The 15,356-nt window shown below is 36.5% G+C and overlaps 1 protein-coding gene across 6 annotated transcripts in view; it reads right to left on the bottom strand.

Moving 5' to 3' along the window:
* Positions 1 to 15,356, bottom strand: part of Cdk13 (cyclin dependent kinase 13) — a 110,330-nt gene that overhangs the window by 36,706 nt on the left and 58,268 nt on the right. For all 6 annotated transcript variants that reach the window (XM_069998415.1, XM_069998381.1, XM_069998423.1 and 3 more), the window contains 2 exons: positions 7,675 to 7,864; positions 6,081 to 6,137 (listed from right to left, as the gene is read on the bottom strand). In XM_069998415.1, the coding sequence (XP_069854516.1) occupies positions 6,081 to 6,137; positions 7,675 to 7,864 (247 nt within the window). The remainder of the gene's footprint in view (positions 1 to 6,080; positions 6,138 to 7,674; positions 7,865 to 15,356) is intronic.

The raw sequence follows: 15,356 nt of genomic DNA on the forward strand, positions 1-15,356 counted from the left end.
ATGTGGTAATCTTTTTAATAGTGTGGCTCCAATCCTGTCCTGGGCCTACAAGAAAATCCTCTGAGGCAGGTACTGGTGGCTCACCCCTGTAATCTTAGCTACGCAGGAGGCTGAGATCTGAGGATTGTGGTTCAAAGCCAGCCCAGATAGTCAGGTCTCTGAGACTGAGGTCTCTGAGTCTCTGAGACTCTTCAACAAACTATCAAAAATGCCAGCAGTGGCTCAAGTGGTAGAGCCTTAAGCAAAAGAAGCTCAGGGATAGTGCCCAAGCCCTGAGTTCATGCTCATCAATACACACGCATGCATGTGCACACGGGCACACACGCACACGCGCACACACACACACACACGAAAGTATTGTATTCATAATCTGACTTTTTACAACTACTTAAAAATAAGTGAGACTATAGTAAAAATGAAAAGGGAGGGAGGGAGGGTGGGAGAGAAGGGGGGAATGGGATAGGAAAGGAAAGCTCAGCTCAGGGACAGCATCTAAGCCCTGAGTTCAAGGCCCAGGACTCGCACAAAAAAGCTTAAAAAAACAGATCCTCTGTATTAGCACAAAACTGAAGTTTCACACTGTGAATCCATTTGACATTTTACAGCATATAAAACAACAGTGTAAAACATGACTCTCATCTTGCCCTGAGTTCAAGAGCCAGAACTTGCACAAAACGTTTAAAAACATATCCTCTGTGTTAGCACGAAAATCAAGTTTCACAGTGTGAACACATCTGACCTTTATAGCATATAAAACAACAGTGTAAAACATGACCCTCATCTTTTAAATGGCTGCATTTGAAAGAGTGACAAGAGTATGAGAGGATGGAGAGGATGAGGATGAAGCAATTTTCATGATGAATAATTTCATCTTGTCCAAACAAAAGTACTCTTTACCTGACTTATATAACTGTAACACCTCTGTTCATCAACTTTATAGTAACAATTTATTTTTTTTAATTTATCTAGTCCAGACAAGTAGTGCTACTGTTCATTTGATTTTGTTTTTAACTGTAATCTTATGATAGGCCACTGGGTGGAGATAGCACCTTCAAAATAGTATATACATGAGGTGTTAAAAAACCATTATTACTACTCTAATACTCCTCCTTATAGAATCATCACCTAGAAACACAAAGACTTTCATAATCCATTAAGAAACTATTCTATTTTGATTCCATCAATTTTTAGAATCATAAACCATGTATTTTTAGTAATTTTGGAAACAAAATTTTGTCTTATTTTTGCTTCTTACTTTGTTTTGTGTTGGTGGTGATTGTTTGTAGAGCTAAGATCAAACCCAAGGCCTCATGCATACTAATCTCAAATCCCAGGATTCTAGAGGATTTTTAAAATTTTTCATGATACACTCACTGAAAATAGTAAGGCTCAAATAGGTTGTTAATCCACCTGACCAAGACACCACAACTGATTAAAATAGGACTAGAAAAAAGATTACAACTACATACAGTTTCCTGAGTTAGGACCAGAGATTTTTATGTTCTTTGCATTTAAAACACACTGCATTTAAACATGAAGTTAATTTCAATTTATGTGGAAAACATTTTCATATGGAAATCACACATATAAAGACAGCCCACCTACTATGTATAATTCTACCCAGCTTTTCTCACAATCAAAAAAAATAAGCGCACAAAATCAAATGAGATATACCTGTAATAGCATCAGATATAAGCTAAAAGCTGTTTGGGGAACAAACACTCAAAAAAAAAAAAACTAAATTCTTGAACACCAGTTATTCTAACTATAGTAGTTAACTAGTTAGGAAATACTTGAAGACAATTTATTATCTGTACTGCTGTATTATGGTAAAGCTTTCACTTGTTCTCTAATTGTACTAACAACACAGAAGCAGGAAATAGCTCTATTTCCAGAAAATTTAGGAAAATACAATCAATCAGCTAAAGGTAGATTTTAAACATTTAAATTCACTAGGATAAAGTATATATATATATATATATATATATATACACGCACACACACACACACACGAACACACACACACACATACATACATATACACACACACCCCATACACACAAACATACATAAAGGCTTTGTATGATACAACACCTATTTCACAAATGGATCTTTAAAGACAGAACTACTCTAATATTAAAAAAGACAGAAAGAAAAAGTAAAAATCCCCTTAAGGATATATGGAGTTTTTCTCTTACAAAATTGATGGAGCAGAAAATTGTACTAGATATTACCTGAACACTCAATTATGTAATTTTAAATTTCCTGTTTCTCTAAACTGAAAAACCCCTACATGAGCAAACAAGACCATGAGCAGTGAAGTGCCCCAGCTTCTACCTTCCACTGGAACCCAATATTAAATTTCAAATGGAAAACAAGTGGGGAAAGAATGCTGAAATATAGAATGTTGCTATACTATAAAATTTACTGGAATCAAATTCATTCAGGATATCTCCATAATAAGTCTTATTATGGAGATATCCATGGGAATGAAAACTATGTGTTTACATCTTCACAGAAACCTAACAAGAAAATAAGGGACTCATATTCAAATATGACAGATACACTCATATTACAGATAAAGCAGATAGTGAAATCTCCTATTTAACAAATAGTCTGCTTAACCAGAATTTCCCCAAAAATGAACAGCGAGAGAAATTCAGTAATTTAATAGTAAGTCACTCAAGCTAAGTTACCAAGAGGCACTAGTGTATATGATGTAAAAACTTTTTTAAATCTAGAGTTGAACTCTTGAACTACACATCCTTGTCTCTAACAACACAACATATTTGTGGTTTAATTTTTATGTTTTTTTTTTTTTTTTGGTTGGTCGGTCATGGGGCTTGAACTTGGCCTGGGCGCTGTCCCTCAGCTCTTCAGCTCAAGGCGAGCACTCTACCACTTGAGCCACAGTGCCATTTCCAGTTTTCTGATGGTTTACTGGAGATGAGTCTCACAGACTTTCCTGCCCAGGCTCACTTTGAATCGTGATCCTTAGATTTCAGCTTCCTGAGTAGCTAGGATTACAGGTATGAGCCACCAGCACCTGGCAAATTTTTATGTTTTTTTGAAAACATAGGTCTCCTTACATAGCCAAGTTCTGCCTCAAATTTACAACCATTGTGCCTCAGCCACTACCCAAATAGAGGATCGTTGGTGTACAATACAATACGAAGCCATTTATTTTTAAAGTTATTTAATACTTCACAACCCTAAAGACATGGAATCAATTAAGTATCTATCTACAGATGAAAGTGCAAAAAGAATGTAATACATATGTATGCATACACAAAAGAATACTATGCTGCCCTAACATTTGTTACAACATAGATGAACTCAAAAGATCATAATATTAACACATGCTCAATCTAAAAAAAATGTATAGGATAGAATGGTGGTGCTGTGGGTGGGACTTGGGGGCTGGCCAAAGGGCATAAAATTTCAGGTCAGGCATGATGTTGCATGCCTATCATCCCATTTATGTGGGAAATGGAAATAGAAGGAGCAAAGTTTGAGGTTTCCCCAAGCAAAATAACCAGACCCTATCTGAAAAATAACCTAAAACCTAAAGGACTAGCTAAGAACGTGACTTAAGTGGAAGAGCACATGAGTTCAAAACAAACATTTTTCACTTCAAAGGTCTGGCACTACCCAAGAAAAGGGAGATGGGGATAAATTTCAATTACTAGAAATTCAACATTTGATTATATAGCATGGGTAAGTAAGTTAATGATAACACACTATACTCTTAGAAATTGCTCAAAGTAGATTTTAAGTATTCTTGCCACAAAAAATGTGAGGTTGCATAAGTTCCACTTAACCATTTCACAATGTACATATACTTTAAGCCAACATGTATGAACAACAAATATATACAACTTTTATATTCCAACTAAAAAATTAATGTTTAAAAAGAGAAAAAGTTACCCTATCTTATCTGGTCTTAATTTTTTTGAATACAAATTTATTCCCTTGGACTATTCTACATTTCTTACACATACACACATACACACAGACAAACACACACACACACAAACACACACACACACACAAATATATATATAACCCTATCTTAATATATTAAGCACATGTGTGATTTTTTTAAAAAGCAGTAGTTCAGATGGTGGTACAGGATAGAGCCCTGTCTATCACAATTCTATCCACGCCACAATTCATATGTGTATTTAAAGCAACTCTCCAAGATCCTAAACACATGAGAGGTGAAAATTTCAACTCTAGAACAATAAATAAAAAACAATTTTCAGAATAAACACTACAAAATTAAGAATAAGCAAGTTTTCCACTCTTAAAATTTTGAACACTATTTCTTCAATTAATCAAAAACAGAGAATCAGTGAAATCACTCAAAACATTCCAATGAAGTAATTCAGTAATACAATTCAAGAATAAAGTTATATTTTCTTGATAAGACATAGTTTATGTATCAAATTTAAATATTATCTTTTAATGGCAAATTCTTTACCTTGAATACTTCCTATCCCCTCCAATCCACCAAAATATTATTATCTAATCTTGTATTACCTGATCTTCTATGTGAATTTTGCTTTAATAAGCATTGGGCCTTATTTTATTGTTTATACAGCTCTATAATTTGGAAAACTATTTTTTTTTGTAAGTCATGGAGCTTGAACTCAGGGCCTAGGCACTGTCCCTGAACTAGTTGTTTGCTCAAAGCACTTTGAGCCACAGCACCACTTCTAACTTTCTGTGGTTAATTGGCCTTAAGAGTCTCACAGACTGTCCTCAGATTTCAGCCTCCAGAGTAACAAGGATTACAAGCATGAGCCACCAATACCCAGCCAGTATTTCATTCTTATTGAAAAAGAATTTACTTTTTTAAAACACTAAAATACTTAAAATGTTTTATCTGCCTATTGTATCATTGCCTATCTGTTCACTGGATTTATTCAATACATGAATCCACTAAAAAAAAAATTTCAGTGAAATAATGTTTCAATTTGTTAAATTAGATAATATTGAAAAAAATAATTGAAAAGTCACAAATTTTTAAAATTAAAAATATTATAAATAAATCTGAAAATAATTTGATGTCGGTGCCCTGCATCTTGTATAGACACTTCTCTAATTTGAGGAGGGGAAGGGAAAAAACAAAATGCTTAAATATAGATACAGGCTGACCCATTGCAACAATGAGATGTACAAGACACTGTGCTGAAAAACAAACTTTACAACTTGGGGTGGGGGGTGACTGTAGTTGTGGAAGGGTTGGTAAGGGAAAAACAAAGGAGGAGGTAACAATGCTTGATAGGAAATGTACTCATAACCTTGCTCATGTAACTGTAACCCCTCTATTTTTACAATAAAAAACGTTATTTAAAATAAATAAATAAATAAATCTGAAAATAATCAGAGAGAAATGGCCTAGACTGATTAGATTTAATCCTAGGGTTTATTTACTCTTCCACAAAATACTGTATTTTGAAATACTCTATTTAGAAATTATTAGTTCTAATAAGTCTTACAACGAGGCACAAATGAAGCTATGTTAGAAACACATCCCAGCTTTAGCCAGAAAAGGTCTATCTTACATACATTGAACTTCCTCACTCTAGGTTGTTTAAATCGTTCCAGGAAAAGAGGAAGGAAGAGAGAGCAAGGGAAACACATACACAGACAAAACTGTGTAAGTAAAACCAAAACAAAGAGTACGGTCTAAAATAATAATGAAAACGAAGTTTATAAGTTTAAGTGTTTAATTTTAAAAGAACATACTAAAGTTTTAACAAAACACAAAATTCAGAGCATCTTAACAGCTAGATGGCATTAGAAATCTACAAATGAATTTTTTAGTCAATTCCTTTCATAGTTAAAGCTAAACATTTTTACAGAAATTATATTCACTGTTAAAAATTAATTAATTTAAAATGAATACATAAAAAATGTAAAATAATCCACCCAATATGGTATAAAATTCTTATTTTGTATATTTAGCCATAAAAAGTAAAAAAAAAAAAACTAAATTATCAATAAGGTATCCTAAATACAACTACTAAAACTAGACTATAATACCTATAGTAGTCATTTGAAAGTACTCTTACCTTTCTTCTGAGCTATACAATCGAGCAAGTCCAAAATCTGCAAGTTTAATCTGCCCTCTGGTAGAAATAAGACAAAATGAACCAAAGGTATTAGTCTACTCTGAATTGATAATGTACACCTCATACTCATCAATAGCCTACATATAAATTTTAACTTTGATTACACTGCAATATGACGAAGGTCCTACGGGGAAAGTCAAGTAGGAGATAAATTCACAGGATAACAATTACTCTGCTCTGCAGTTTCAGTTGCCATTATTATTATATTAGCCCATTTGGTTCCTCCAGGTAATGAATCTTCACAGTTATAGATGAAAAATATTTGCAAAACAAAATGTGTCTGTACTGAACATATACAGACTTCTTTATCCATATTAGTATTCCCTACACAATATAACAACTATTTACACATCATTTACATCATATTATCTGTAATATAGGGTATAGTAACACAGTAATACGTGACTAATCCATTATATATAAGGAACTTGGAATCTACAGATTCTGGAAAGGGGGTGAGGAATCTTGGAACCAAACCCCAATGATTCAAAGAAAATACTCAAGTAGTATTATTTCAAGTATTATTCATTTCCAATTTAATACATTATTTACTCAAGTCAACAGTGCTCAAGAATGAAGTCAAATCATTTAAAAATGTTATTTAATTTAAAACTTTTAGAGATGTTAGGTGCATCAACTATTTCCTACTGTTTAAAACCAGGGCTGTGCCTAGCACCGGTGGCTCACACCTGTAATCCTACCTACTCAGAAGGTTGAGATCTGAGGATTGCACTTGGAAGCCATCCCTGGCAGGAAAGTCCATGAGACTTTAATCTCCAGTTAACCACCAAAAACCAGAAATGGTTATATGGCTCAAAGAGGTAAAATGCTAGCCATGAGCAAAAAAGCTCAGGGACAGCATCCAGGTGCCACGTTTAAGCCCAATGACCAATGATAAACAAACAAACAAACCAGGACTGCAAGCAGGCTTCATTTAAACAAAATCAAAATCAAAAACAAAAAAAATCCTACCAAGGGGGTGAGGGGGAAGGCTGGGAAGGGATGTGAAGGGTAAACAAAGGAGGAGGATGCAATGCTTGGTAAGAAATGTACGCATTATCCTGCCCATGTAACTGTAACTCCTCTGTACAGTATGTTCACAAATAAAATTAAATTAAATTAAAAAAAATCCTACCAATTACAACCCATTTATAACCTTAGCTGAAATAATATTACAAACAGAAAATCATCCACCTTATTAGATATGATAGTAAACCAAAAACAACCACCAAACCAACCCAATTACGTATTATTTTATATGCCTTAAGTTTATTCCAATCATATTTAAAGTCCAATGTTTTTACAGAAATTATGTTTAGCTATGTTAAAAAATCAACTATCTGATTTGTTTCAATTACATGACAGTACAATACTGTCACTGGAAATTAATTTAACGAAGACAATATAACACAATGGGGAAACCAAGTTTCAGGGCTGTTGATTAAGTCTGGAACAATAAACAAAATTTTAACAAATCAAGGTACACATTATATAGTACTCAGTTTCAACATACAAATCAAGCTCACATCCATACCTATTATTTAGAAGGATATTTGAACATTTAATATCTCTATGCAAAAAGTTCTTCTTATGACAATAATCCAAACCTTCCATGAGCTGTCTCATAAATGATTTGATGTGACTTTCATTAAAATGAACCAAGCCTGATTCCAGTAGTCCCATTAGATCATGGTCCATATACTCAAACACCAGATAAAATGCACCTAAAAGCAAGAATAATCAACACATTAAAAAACTTTCACAAATTTAGGGTGTGTTTAGGGTTTGTTTTGGGGGTTTTTTCTTGTTTTGTTTTTCTTTTTGTCAGTTGTGGGGCTTGAACTCAGGGGCTGGGTGCTGTCCCAGAGCTCTTCAGCTCAAGGCGAGCACTCTACCACTTGGAGTCACAGAACCACTTCCAGTTTTCTGGTGGTTAAAAGGAGATAAGAGTCTCATGGACTTTCCTGCCCGGGCTGGCTTTGAACCACAATCCTCAGATCTCAGCCTCCTGAGCAGCTAGGATTACAGGCATGAGCCACCAACACCCAGCTAGGTTTGTTATTTTTAATATATAATGTTATTGTTATTATAAGGTATATACAAAGGGGTTACAATTTCATAATTCAAGTAATATGTACATTTCCCTTTTGGACAACATCACCCCTTCCTTTGTTTTCCCCATTTTCCCCTCCTATCCCTGCCCACAAGTTACATGGCTTATTTTCCAAATAGCGTATACTGAATATCTAGGTTTTATAAACACCTGTAGTGGTAGTGATCCTAGAAAAGAACTGCTACTTTATCACCTTAAAAACATTCATCTTTTTCTGAAAATTTAATATTAGGAGATTCCATCTCCAATTAACCAGCAAAAAGTCATGCTGAAGGCATGGCTCAAATGGCAGAGCACCAGCCAACCAAGCATAAGGCTCTGATATCAACCCCTAGTACCAAAAACAAGAGAAAGAAAAAGAATTGCTTTATTGTGTGTGTGTGTGTGTTTTGGGGGTTTGTCGGTCGTGGGGCTTGAACTCTGGGCCTGGGCACTTTCCCTACACTCTTCAGCTCAAGGCGAGTGCTCTACTGCTTAAGCCACAGCACCACTGTGTGTGTGTGTGTGTTTTGTGGGGGTTTGTCGGTCGTGGGGCTTGAACTCTGGTGTGTGTGTGTGTGTGTGTGTGTTTTGTGGGGGTTTGTCGGTCGTGGGGCTTGAACTCTGGGCCTGGGTGCTTTCCCTACACTCTTCAGCTCAAGGCGAGTGCTCTACTGCTTGAGCCACAGCACCACTCTGTGTGTGTGTGTGTGTGTGTGTGTGTGTGTGTGTGTGTGTGTGTGTGTGTGTGTGTGTGTGTGTGTGTGTGTGTGTGTGTGTGTGTGTGTGTGTGTGTGTGTGTTTTGTGGGGGTGGGGGTTTGTCGGTCGTGGGGCTTGAACTCTGGGCCTGGGTGCTTTCCCTACACTCTTCAGCTCAAGGCGAGTGCTCTACTGCTTGAGCCACAGCACCACTCTGTGTGTGTGTGTGTGTGTGTGTGTGTGTGTGTGTGTGTGTGTGTGTGTGTGTGTGTGTGTGTGTGTGTGTGTGTGTGTGTGTGTGTGTGTGTGTGTGTGTGTGTGTGTGTGTGTGTGTGTGTGTGTGTGTGTGTGTGTGTGTGTGTGTGTGTGTGTTTTGTGGGGGTGGGGGTTTGTCGGTCGTGGGGCTTGAACTCTGGGCCTGGGTGCTTTCCCTACACTCTTCAGCTCAAGGCGAGTGCTCTACCGCTTGAGCCACAGCACCACTTCCTGCTTTAAAAAAAATCTTAACTAAAATTTGTACAAATTGAATCCAAAGCTCTAAGAAGAGACCTAAACATCAGGGTAGGTAATAGTGATACATGTCTGTAATCCCAGCTACTCAGGAAGGTAAGACATAGTTCAAGGCTAGCTTAAGCAAACAAAAGTTAGCCAGATCCCAAAACAAAAAACAAGCCAAGTTGGTGCCACATACCTACAATCCTAGTTTGCAGAGGTAGAGGTAGAAGAACTGTTATCTGAACAAGCTTGAGCAAAAAGCCTGACATCCTATTTGAAAAAACTAGAGCAAAAAGAGCTGGGAGTTTGGTTCAAGTAATATAGCACTTGCCTAGCAAGCACAAGGCCTTGAATTTAAAAAAAATAAAGTATTACAATCAAATAAAGTCTTACTTGCAATTCAAGAATGGAAAAGCTAGTAGAACTTATTACACCATATTAGAAAAGGGAAAAATTGTATCATGACAAACAAGGCATCTGGACATAGTTTATAAACAGTCTTTAATTAAATGAGGAAAGAACTCTTCTTACTAAATTTGTAAAACAAAGGTGGTTATTTGAAAGGGTTCAAGGGAGCCAGTACTAGGTTTTGAATTTAGGGCTTTGCCTTACTCAGCTTGCTTGTTTACTTGCTCAGCAAGTATCTTATTACACTCATGCCTCTATTGATTTTTGCTGGTTATATTTTGGACATGGAGTCTCTTGGATCTTCTGCCCAGCTGGCATTGCAGGCACAAGCCATCAGTGCACCTGGCACTGTCTCTAGCCATAGAGACAGCTTTTTTTTTTTTTTTTTTGGTAGTTTATTGGAGACAAAAATCTCACAGACTTTCCTCCAGAGCTGGCTTTAAACTGTGATCCTCAGATCTCAGCCTCCTAAGTACTAGGATTATAGGCATGAGCTACCAATGCAGATTCAAGCCATTTCTTTTTTTGTTCCCTTCTTCAGTACTGCAGTTTAAATTCAGAGCCTCATGCTTGCTAAGCAGGAAATCTATCACTTTAGCCAGGTCCCTGACCATTTTTACATTATTTTTCAGACAGAGTCTCACATATACACTTTGCCCTGGGCTGGCCTCAGACTGTGATATTCTTACATATATCTCCCAAACAGCAATCTCCACCTTCCAAGTAGCTGGGTTTATAGGCATGAGACACTGTGCCTAGGTGAAACATTCTTTCAAGTTTATGATAGTACTTCTCAAAAACCAAAACCAATGTCATATTTATTAGGAAAATGCCAAGGATTGTTCAAGACAATAAAATATCTTACTACTCCATTCACAAGTTAGTAAGCAAAAATCAAGATATAAATATAGAAAAATATAATAGGTAGATAACTATATTCTCAGAAAATCCAAAGGTATACAGAAGGTATAGAAACTATGTTAGAAAAGAAAATCAAGGGCTGGGAAGGTGGCTCAGTGGTAGAGCGCTTGCCTTGCATGCCTAAGGCCCTGGGCTCGATTCCTCAGCACCATGTAAGCAAAAAGAAAAAAGCCGGACGTGGTGCTGTGGCTCAAGTGGCAGAGCACTAGCCTTGAGCTGAAGAGCTGAGGGACAGCACCCAGGCCCAGAGTTCAGGTCCCATGACTGGACGCCCCCCCCCCCCCCCAAAAAAAAGAAAAAAGAAAAGAAAATCAATAGGCACAAAACAAAACCGTACTGCAGCAACAACTTATTAAAAATAACTTTTAGGGCTGGGGGTATGGCTCAAGTGATAGAGCAACCTGCCTCACAAGCACAAGGCCCTGAGTTCCAACACTAGTATTGCCAAAGAGGAAGGAAGGAAGGGAGGGAGGGAGGGAGGGAAGTTAATGACCCCACAATAGAAAAAATAAACTTTATCATCTAAGACATTGTTGCAAATTAACACCTACCCACAAGAAATGAACATAACCTGTCACACTTAGAAACAGATGAAACAAAGAAACATAATATACATTGAAAAATAAATTCCAAATAGAAAACATCTTGTTTCTAAGTATACTGAGCCAGATGTGGTAGCAAATGCTTATAGTCCCAGCAATTTGGAGACTGAGACACAGAGATCCTGAGTTCAAAACCAAACGGGATTACACAAAAAATAGCAGGCCAATCTGAGGTACTATACTGAGAACGTCTCAAAACTATCTAAATAACAATAACAACAACAACAATAATTAACAAACTATACTGACTACACAGTCAAGTAACCCATTAGACATATGGGCTAAGTAAAATGTATTGATAAAACCTGAGCCTCTCAAGATCTCAGCCACACAGCCAGGAAAATCCTTAAGACTCTCATCTTCAATTAATCACCAAAAAGCCAGAAGTGGAGCTGTGGCTCAAGTGACAGAAGTGCCAGCCTTGAGCAGAAAAGCTTAGGGACAGAGCTCAGGCCCTGAGTTGAAGCCCCAGGATCTGCACCAAAAAAAAAAAAAAAAAAAAAAAAAAAAAGCACAAAAAAACAAAAAACAACTCTGTGTGTGTGTAGTATACACACAATATATGTACATATATATACATATATATGTCTGTATATTCATATTCATGTATACATACATATATAAATTAATTTCATGTTTTCTAAGAGAAGCTATCAAATTATTTTGAATTAAAATGGCTAACTTTCTATTTCTATTAAATCACTAAATTAGAGGTAAAAGAATCAGAATAGGACAGATTAAAATAATCTTTACCTAAAGATATTTAGTCTCTGGAAAAATTATTAAACACAGTAACAGAATTTACAACAATATAGTATGACATATACTAGTAATTAACATTAGCTTCAGCTAATTAATTAAACAAAATAGTAAACATGTGCAAAAGCCACAATAATCTTTTAAAAATACACTCTAAGCCAGCAACCAGTGACTCATATCTGTAATCCTAGCTACTCAGGAAGCTGAGATCTGATGATCATGGTTTGAAGCCAGCCCAGGCAAAAAAGTCTGTGAGAATCTTATCTCCAATGAGCTACTTTAAAAAAAAAAAAAAGAAGAAGAAGAAGAAAAAGAAGAAAGGGGGGGGGGGGGAGGAGGACCTAAAGTGGAGCCATAGCTCAAGTGGTAGAGTGCCAGTTGTGAGAGGACAAAAAAAAAGACAAATACCGTGCCAAAAAGAGAGTAGAGTATATCACCCTCCAACAAATAAAAAGTTGCTTAACCCTGCTCATCACAAAAACTGACAAATATCCAAAAGTATGACACAAGAGTGTACTCTAAACTCTAGGGACCAAGGTTGTTTGTTTTCCTCCTGGGGAGGATGGCAGATGTGTCTGCCTGCACTAGCTTCCAGCAAGCTTCAATCCTCAGACCTCAGCTTCCTGAGTAACCAGGATTATAGATGTAACCCATCAGCACCTGCGCATAACTGACTAGAACTAGGACTTTTAGGTTGTTCTTTAAAAACAAAACTAAATAAATACAACTATTAGATCAAAGAAGTACAAATCTTGCATCTTAAAATTTGAATTAAATTAGGCGCTGGTGGCTCAAACCTGTAATCCTAGCTATTCTGGAAGCCGAGAGCTGAGGATCACAGTTCAAAACCAGCCCAGGTAGGCAAGTCCATGAGACTCTCATCTCAATTCACGACCAAAAAAGGCTCCAAGTAGAGTTGTGGAGTTGTTGCTCAAGTAGAAGACCGATAACCTTGTGCACAAAATCCCAGGGACAGCACCCAGGCCCTGAGTCCAAGCCCCAGGACCAGCACCAAAAATAAAAATTGAACTCAACTGAAATTAATATGTAATCAAGGTAGCCAGCCTCCACCCACAGGCTGATCTCCAATGATTTTTCCAAGTATCCATGCCCATCTATAGTGATTCAAGAATGGTGTGTCCGTCTGACCAAGAAAATATTAACAGAAGTGATCATTTAACAATCTAGTCTATGTTAAAGACATAGAAGCTTCCACCTTTCTTGGCTCATTTGCCCTAACAAAAGGCAGCCACCAAACTTGTGAAAAATAATCTTGTGGAAAAATACATACGAAGAAAGTAGAATCATAACTTTCCACAACAGTGGAACCAGAACTTTCAAGCCATTAGTGGGAGGAAGGACCACCTTGAAAGTGGACTCTCCATGTGGGTGAAGATATGGCTCAAGCGGTAGAGCACCTGTCTAGCAAGCACAAGGCCCTGAATTCAATAACCAGCACTTTCCTGCCCTCTCCCATAAAGAGACTATTCAAACCATTCAAGTCTTTCAATGACTGCAATAACCTCAGCAATCATATAAGAGATCCCAACCAAAAACTATCTATCCAAAATGCTCCCATATTCTTTTCTACAGAAACTGTAAGACATAACTCTTAACAACACAATGGAAAATTACCAAACAACTCTTTCCAGCTTGATATATGTATTTATAATCAAAAAAATAATCCTAGCATGTTATTTTGTGCATATCTACTAATTGTGAAGCTTACATGGATAGGAATACTCACAGTAAATACAATATTGAAGGAGAACAAGGTTATAGACCTAACACCAAAGACTTACCATAAAACTACAATAATTGATACAGTGTATTAGTAGGGAAGAGATGACAGGCAAGCAGACTGATAGCCCAAGAGAAAAAAATCCTAGAAGGAGACCTGCAGACACACACGAAAACAGTCCCAGTAATTTTCAACAAAGGAATACAGGCATCTCAATGGAGAATAAAGTCTTTCCAGAAAATGCTGTTAGAACAAATAGTCATCAACATGCATACAAAAATGATTACCAACACAGACCTTACACTGATTTAAAAAACTAACTCAAAATGGATCTCAGACCAAGTATAAAATGCAAAACTAAACTACTGGAAGATATCTCAGAAGAAAATCTAGACACTTTATGAGCTACAATGCTAAAAATCATAATATGTAAGTGAAGAAATTGATAAAATTGATAAACATTTAAAATTTCTCTCTGAAGGGCACATCTTTAGAGAATGAAACGATAAATCACAAGCTAAGAGGAAATCTTTGCAATATTCATATCCAATATACCCAAAGAACTCTTAAAATTCTACAACAAAGCTGGGTATGTTAAGCTGCTTTAAACTCAGCTAATCAGGATGCTGAGGTAGGAGAACTGCAAGGTGGAGCTCAGCATGACAGCTGAGCAAGACCTTGCCTCAAAATAAGATTTTTAAAAGGCAGGAAGATGGCATTTTACCAAGCACGTGGGAGGCTCTGAATTACTCCCAGTAAACAAAAACAAAAAAGACCAATTCAAAAATGGGCAAAAGGTCTGAACAGAAAACTCACCAAAGACATATGAAAAGATACTCGACATGATATTTCAAGAAAATAGCAAACTAAAATCCTACTACATATCTATTAGGATTACAAAATCCAAAACTTTAATGTTATGCTAATGAAAAATGTGAAGCAAGAAAAACTCTCACTTGTCACCCACGAGATGCTGAACAGTACAGCAAACTATAGAGAAGTACATGCTGAGGCCAACTTATACCTCAGTATAATCTGACCATATGATCCAACAATCATGCTCCTTGGTATTACCCAAGGGTTGAAAATTTGTAGCCATACAAAAACTTGCACAGGAGTATTTTTTTATAGCTCTGTGACAATCACCAAAGTTCTGAAGTAATTACAATGTTCTTCAATAAGTGACTGGGTAAACAAACTATGGTATTTTCAGGTAACAGGGTATTATTTAGAATTTAAAGTGGGAGGAGAACACTTCTATCCAGTAGAGAAAGAAGTCAGTCTGAAAACGTCATATACAATATGATTACAACTAAATAACATTTAAGATAAGAAAACAAAAACAAAACATTACTGACTGCCGTGGGTTGCAAAGGTGGGATGAATGAACTTGGAATAGTTAAGGCCAGGAAAGAATTCTGTAAGCATTTGATTCTGTCAAACTGTTTCTACTTGATTGAATGCAGACTGTCTCTCTGACAGACATTCTCAGTCCACA

This window comes from Dipodomys merriami, unplaced genomic scaffold (assembly GCF_024711535.1).
Source record: "Dipodomys merriami isolate MVZ:Mamm:240054 unplaced genomic scaffold, mDipMer1.0.p SCAF_104, whole genome shotgun sequence".
Classification (NCBI taxonomy): Eukaryota; Metazoa; Chordata; class Mammalia; order Rodentia; family Heteromyidae; genus Dipodomys; species Dipodomys merriami.